We start from the raw sequence: 7,500 nt of genomic DNA, 5'->3' as shown, positions 1-7,500 counted from the left end.
ACTGTTTTGTTCTTTTCCCTCCTCCTCCTCCTCCTCCTCCTCCTCCTCCTCCTCCTCCTCCTCCTCCTTCTCCTGGCAGATGAGCTTCAATGTAGATAAATGTAAAGTGTTGCACATTGGTAATAACAACGATCACACTGATTACTTAATGAACGGTACCGAGCTTCTTAAGGTTAAGGAGGAAAAGGACTTGGGTGTTATAATTACCTCAGACCTCAAGTCAAGTAAACACTGCTCGGAAGTAGTTAAAACAGCAAATAAATTGGTTGGGTTTATTGGTAGGACTTTCGAATTCAAATCAGAAGGGGTAATTCTCACATTGTTTAATACACTTGTCCGACCTCTACTTGAGTATTGCGTCCAGTTCTGGTCACCCCATTACAGGAAAGATATAGACAAGCTGGAGAGAGTCCAAAGAAGAGTTACCAAGTTGATCCCACGACTGCGGAACAAGCCTTATGAGGAGCGCTTGAGGGAACTCAACTTGTTCAGTTTAGAGAAACGGCGAATGCGAGGTGACTTAATTGAATTGTTTAAGATGTGTCGGGGCTTTGATAACGTAAATGTAAACAACTATCTCATCATTGACAGTTCCAACACCACTCGAAATAATGGCTACAAGATTATAGGTAAGCGTTTCAGATCAGACGAGGCTAAGTATTATTTCTTTAATAGAATTGTAAATGTCTGGAACTCTCTCCCAGCACATATTGTCGATAGTAACACAATAGAAACTTTTAAACAAAGGTTGGACAATCACCTCGCAGCAACCCCTCATATAACGTACTTTGCGCCTACATAAAATGTTTTTTTTAGTTAGTTAGTGTAGTGAATAGTATAATTTCTCTTTCATCCTTTCCTATCACATCTTAGCCTTTCCTCCTCCCTATACTCTCCTGTTTTTTCCTTCCTTGATCTCTAGTGTCCTCCATCCTCTAACTCTTAGAATCTGTAGTGGTAGTGGTAGAATAGACACACAGACAGCCTCGTTAGGCCCAGTAGGGCTGTTGCTGTCTGTTCTTTCCTTTGTATTCCTTTGTATTCCTTCTCCTTCTCCTCCTCCTTTATTCTTCTGTCTTCTCCTTGTCTTCATGGTTTCATCCTTGTAGTCATGTCATCTGTGCTTGTATCTAATCTCCTCCTCCTCCTCCTCCTCCTCCTCCTCCTCCTCCTCCTCCTCCTCCTCCTCCTCGTTGTGACTTTCCCATTACCGTAATCCATTCAATTTTTGTATAATTCTAATCTCCTCCTCCTCCTCCTCCTCCTCCTCCTCCTCCTCCTCCTCCTCCTCCTCCTCCTCCTCCTCCTCCTCCTTCAGTGTGGTGGAGTTTGATTGATTGACTGATTGATTTTGTCTGCGCTGTGGTGGGGCGGGCGTGTCTCTCTTCTTCTTTCTCTTCTTCTTTCTCTTCTTTTTTTCTCTTCCTTCTTCTTTTCTTTATTACTTGTCTTTCGTTTTTGTTTCTCGCTATTCTTTTTTCTCTTTTTTGTTTCCTTGTTTGTCTTCTTCTTCTTCCTTCTTTTCTTCTTATTGGTGTGTCTCTTCTGTTTCTCTTCTTCTTTCTCTTCCTTCTTCTCTTCTTTATCATTTGTCTTTCGTTCTTGTTTCTCCTTCTTCCCTCTCTATCTTGTTCTCGTGTTCTTCCTTCCTTCCTTCCTTCCTTTGTTTATCCGTATGTCTCTCTCTTCTTCATTCTCTTCTTCTTTCTCTTCTTTCTTCGCTTCTTCATCATCTGTTTCTGGTTCTCCTCTTCTTTCTTGTTCCCGTGTTTCACTTCTTTTCTCTTTCTCTCTTTTTATTTCTTCTCTTCATCATCTTATTCGTCTTTCTCTTCTTTATCATGGTCTCTCTTTCTCTTCCTTTTTTCTCTTCTTTCTTTTCTACTTCATCCCTTGTTTTCTCTTCTTCTCTCTTTATCGTGCTTCCGTGTGTCTCTTCTTCATATCTCTCCTTTATCATGCTCTCTCTCTCTCTCTCTCTCTCTCTCTCTCTCTCTCTCTCTCTCTCTCTCTCTCTCTCTCTCTCTCTCTCTCTCTCTCTCTCTCTCTCTCTCTCCTATTATCTTCTCTTCTTTCATCTCTTCATCACTTTTCTTATTTTTTTCTTTCTCATTTTCTTCTCCTTCATCATCTTTCTGTTTTTGTTCGTTTCCTATTGTCTATCTTGTCTTCCCATTTCTTCTTCCCATTCTTTCCCCTCTTCCCATTTCTTCCCGTCTCCTCTTCCTTAGTTCTTTTCACCCCTTTCCGTGTTGTCATTTCTTCCCGTCACTTCTTCCCGCCCTCCCGTTTCTTCCCTCCCTCTCTCCTTCCCTTCTTCTCTCACTTCTTCCCATTTCTCTCATTTCTTCCTGTCTTCCCTCATTTCTTCCCGTCTCCCTCCCGTCTTCCCGTCTGGCGTCAAGGGGCATAAAATTCAGCCAATTTTTCCCTAGGCCGCCCTCCATTGTTTCCCAGGGCTTGGGGGGGAGGGAAGGAGGAGAGGAAGGAGAAGGGGGAGGGGGAAGAGGAGAGGAGAGGAGGTTACAGGGGGGAGAGATGTATGGGGAGGAGAGGGAAGGCCAGAGGGAGGGAGAGGGGAAGGCATAGGGGAGAGGAAGTTTATGGGGAGTAAAAGGGAGAGTGGAGACCTAGGGGGAGATAGGGAGGGGTGGGAGGATGGGGTGAAGGTCAAAGGGGGGATGGGTCTATTGGGGAAGGAGGGGAGAAGGTTCAGTAGGGAGAGGGAGAGAGAATGGGGGGTCTGTGGATGGGAGAGGGGAGGGATGAGGGCTTGTGGGGAGAGGAGGGAGGAGGTGGGGAGGAGGAAGAAGAGGGGTGATGGGGGAGGAGTGGGGAGAGGGGGAAGGAAGTGGGTAGATCTTTAAACACACGACTTCCGGTTCCCTATCCTCAAAAATAATAGATAAAATAAAAGGAAAGAAATTAATGGATGAAGAAAATATATGAATAAATGATTGAATAAATGAATAAATAAATAAATAAATAAATAAATAAATCCTCTGAACGATTTTTTTTTTGAGTGAAATGTAAGTTGTATTCATAACTTGCAGGATTATACATACATACGTAAATACAGACATACATACGTACATACATACATACATACATACATACATACATACATACATACATACATACATAGACTGTTTAATAGAGTACGAATAGTAACCTGACCTTATGATATACAGTTTTTTTTATAATTCTGCAATTCATATGTCCTCCTCCTCCTCCTCCTCCTCCTCCTCCTCCTCCTCCTCCTCCTCCTCCTCCTCCTCCTCCTCCTCCTCCTCCTCCTCCTCCTCCTCCTCCTCTTCCAGCAGGTAACCTCGTTATAAACCAATAAGCTTTCTGTTACCTGCTGTCCCTGACTCCTCCTCCTCCTTTTCCCTCTCTTGGTTCTCCTCCTCCTCCTCCTCCTCCTCCTGTTACCCCTCCTAGTTCTATTTTTCTTCATCTAAATCGATCAATGCATCTATTTTTACTCTCCTCCTCCTCCTCCTCCATCTCCTCCTATTACTCTTTTGTCTTCCTCCTCCTCCTCCTCCTCCTCCTCCTCCTCCATCTCATACTGTTTTCCAGACCTCCATTATTATGTACATATTATAACCTCCTTTGTCACCACCACCACCACCACCACCACCACCACCACCACCACCACAACTAATACCTCACCTCCTCCTCCTCCTCCTCCTGCCGCAGTCAAGCCCAGTTTCCTCCGCGGGCCCAAGGACACGGTGACGCTGACGGACAGGAAGGTGGAGTTTGAGTGCCTGGTGAACGGTGACCCCAACCCCCAAGTCACGTGGCGGCGCCTGAGAGGACCCCTGCCTGAGGACCGCACTGAATTGCTAGAGGATCACACCCTTAGGTACGCCACTGGGGGGACTTGCATTGGGGGATCTTGTTCATTTTTTTTTCTTTTTTTCTTCCACCCAGAGATTAGAAGGGTGTTATTCTCGATCTTTTCATCCGTTCCACTTTTTTCAGGATCTCAGCTTCCTTCCAGACTAACCTAACCTAACTTAATCTCTCTCTAACTTAATCTCTCTCTCTCTCTCTCTCCTTCACCCTCTTCATGTTTGGATTGGGGTATTTTTCACTCTTTCATTGTAATATGCAACAGTTTATTCCTCTTTTACATGAGAGAGAGAGAGAGAGAGAGAGAAGTAGTAGTGGTAGTAGTAGTAGTAGTAGTAGTAGTAGTAATAGTAGTTATGAAGAGGTGATTATAGTAGTAGCAATAGTGGTACAAAGTTAGGAAAGTAGAATAGTAGTAGTAGTAGTAGTAGTAGTAGTAGTAGTAGTAGTAGTAGTTGTTGTTGTTGTTCTTATAGCAAAACCATCTCACAACAAATTCCTTTCCAATACAAACAGTTTCTTGTCAAAATAAAATCATTACCCCACACACACACACACACACACACACACACACACACACACACACACACACACACACACACACACACACACACACACACACACACACACACACACACACACACACACACACACACACACACACACACACACACACACACACACACACACACACACTCTCTCTCTCTCTCTCTCTCTCTCTCTCTCTCTCTCTCTCTCTCTCTCTCTCTCTCTCTCTCTCTCTCTCTCTCTCTCTCTCTACCATCGTGTCATTTAGTGTTGGTTTATAGTGCAAAATTTCCATGACAGCTTGTAATTTTTTTTCTGTTGATTTTTTATGACAAGTTTATTGACAGTGTTATTTGTTATTCTCTCTCTCTCTCTCTCTCTCTCTCTCTCTCTCTCTCTCTCTCTCTCTCTCTCTCTCTCTCTCTCTCTCTCTCTCTCTCTCTCTCTCTCTAATTAGAAACATGATCATCGTCTACTTACTAACTGAACCATTAAAATGTTTTGCATAATTTTATCTGCCTTGTATATTATCCTTATTGGTGTGTGTGTGTGTGTGTGTGTGTGTGTGTGTGTGTGTGTGTGTGTGTGTGTGTGTGTGTGTGTGTGTGTGTGTGTGTGTGTGTGTTTACTGAGTCTTAAATTATCTTTTGTGTTTATTTTATCATCATCATCATCATCATCATCTTCTTCTTCTTCTTCTTCTTCTTCTTCTTCTTCTTCTTCTTCTTCTTCTTCTTCTTCTTCTTCTTCTTCTTCTTCTTCTTCTTCTTCTTCTTCTTCTTCTTCTTCTTCTTCTTCTTCTTCTTCTTCTTCTTCTTCTTCTTCTTCTTCTTCTTCTTCTTCTTCTTCTTCTTCTTCTTCTTCTTCTTCTTCTTCTTCTTCTTCTTCTTCTTCTTCTTCTTCTTCTTCTTCTTCTTCTTCTTCTTCTCTTAACTTGGTGTTCCTCTTCCCTGCATTCTTGTATGTACCTTGTTTCCTCCTCCTCCTCCTCCTCCTCCTCCTCCTCCTCCTCCTCCTCCTCCTCCTCCTCTCCTTCCACCACTAACCTAACTCTCTTTCTTCTTTCTCCACCTCTCACCACCACCACCACTCACCACCACCATCACCACCACCACCACCTCTCACCACCACCACCACCACCACCACCACCACAGGATCTCCCGAGTGTCCCCTGCAGACGAGGACACGTACGTCTGCGAGGCTGTCAATGTGGTGGGCACGGCGAGGACCAACGCCACACTTACCGTCTATAGTGAGTACTGATATGACCTAATCTGACCTAACCTGACCTTACTTAACATGACCTGACCTAACCTAACTAACCTAACCTTATTTAACCTGGCCTAACCTAACCTAACCTAACCTGTCCAACCCAACCTTATTTAACCTAACCTTATTTTAAAACCTAACCAGACCAAACCTAATCTGACTTGACATAACCTTAAGGCACATAACGTAACTTGACCTGACCTGACCTGACCTAACCGAACCATTTCATAAGAACATAAGAACAACCTAAGAAATAAGGGAAGCTGCAAGAAGCGACCAGGCCTACACGTGGCAGGCCCTTTATGAAATATACCTACCTATTAACACCGATTTTAGACTCTTATTTTATGCTAGTCTCTTAATTAATTTTGTAGCTTGAAAAAAAAAAAAAAAAACATGAGAAATAAAATTATATAAGAAATTGAAAAATAAATAAATAATCCTTACTTTTTATCTCTTCTGTGTCCATGCAATCTTTTACTACATAATTGCTCTGAATATTAATTAGCAAAGGGTAGATGGTATGAGTGAAAGGGTTAATCTTACCTGACCTAACGTAATAAACGGTGCTTTGGCTGTCTATTGAGTGATAACCTTGTCAGGCCTGACCTAACTTACCTTCCGTGACCTCCACTGTAATAATTCTCCTTTTTTTACGGTGTTGCCAGTAATTCCTTCATATATTGACGAAATCTCTAGTTTATGTGTGTGTTTTTATTTATTTATTTATTTATTTATTCTTATTTTTTTGTTACACTAGAAAACTCAATTATTCATTTTCTCTTCCATTCACTCACTCATTCAGTCACTGGCTCTCTCTCACACACACACACACACACACACACACACACACACACACACACACACACACACACACACACACACACACACACACACACACACACACACACACACACACACACACACACACACACACTCCCTGACTCACGCAACCACCCACGTACGCATCCACACATCCACCCACACGCAAACCCATCCACCCACATGCCCTCACTTCACCTCCCCTCATTCCTTCCCCTCACTCACTCACCCACCCATCCACTACCCACAGCGGCGCCAGAGTTCTTGGTACGACCCCAAGACGTGAGGTCCAGCGTGGGGTCATCAGCGGCGTTCGAGTGCCTGGCGGTGGGTCGTCCTCCCCCGTTAGTGGTGTGGAGCCGCCAGGACAACCACAACCTCCTGCTGCCGCGCCAGGACACGCCTACAGGGGAACCAGACGACCAACCCAACGTATGGGTGAACGCTGAGGGCACCCTTATTATCAACCAGGTGAGGGGGAGAGGAGAGGAAGGGACAGGGAAGAGATGGGGATGAAATGGGGAGGGATGGGAGAGAAGCAGGAATAGGATGGTGATAGAAGGGAAATGGGAAAGGGAAGGAAAAGGAGTAGAATGTAAGAGAAGGGCGTGAAGGACAAGGAAGGGAAGCTAGGAGTGAGGAAAGAAGGGGAAGGGAAAAAAATTGGTGGGTAAGAAAGGGGAAGGGAAGGAAGAAAAGGTAAAGAAAGGGGAAGGAAGGAATAGAAGCAAATGGAATGAAGGGAATGGAAGGATAAGAAAGGGGAAGGGGAGGAAGGAAAGGGTAGGGGAGAGAAGGGAAAAGAAAAGAGAGCAGGGAAGAAAATAAAAAGTAGGAGAGGAAACAGATGAAATAATAAAATCAGAACAGAGAGAGAGAGAGAGAGAGAGAGAGAGAGAGAGAGAGAGAGAGAGAGAGAGAGAGAGAGAGAGAGAGGTTCATAAAGTAATTTTTGAGCTTGGCTAGACGTATGCTCTCTCTTCTCTCTCTCTCTCTCTCTCTCTCTCTCTCTCTCTCTCT

The 7,500-nt window shown here is 43.9% G+C and overlaps 1 protein-coding gene across 2 annotated transcripts in view; it reads left to right on the top strand.

Moving 5' to 3' along the window:
* Positions 1-7,500, top strand: part of LOC135091418 (roundabout homolog 2-like) — a 198,661-nt gene that overhangs the window by 153,552 nt on the left and 37,609 nt on the right. For both annotated transcript variants that reach the window (XM_063989059.1, XM_063989058.1), the window contains exons 6-8: positions 3,703-3,871; positions 5,544-5,641; positions 6,731-6,951. In XM_063989059.1, coding sequence (XP_063845129.1) covers positions 3,703-3,871; positions 5,544-5,641; positions 6,731-6,951 — 488 coding nt within the window. The remainder of the gene's footprint in view (positions 1-3,702; positions 3,872-5,543; positions 5,642-6,730; positions 6,952-7,500) is intronic.

Source organism: Scylla paramamosain, chromosome 37 (genome assembly GCF_035594125.1).
Source record: "Scylla paramamosain isolate STU-SP2022 chromosome 37, ASM3559412v1, whole genome shotgun sequence".
NCBI classification, from domain to species: domain Eukaryota; kingdom Metazoa; phylum Arthropoda; class Malacostraca; order Decapoda; family Portunidae; genus Scylla; species Scylla paramamosain.
The sequence above is the reverse complement of the archived record's forward strand: the minus strand, read 5'-3'. Positions and strand labels throughout refer to the sequence as shown.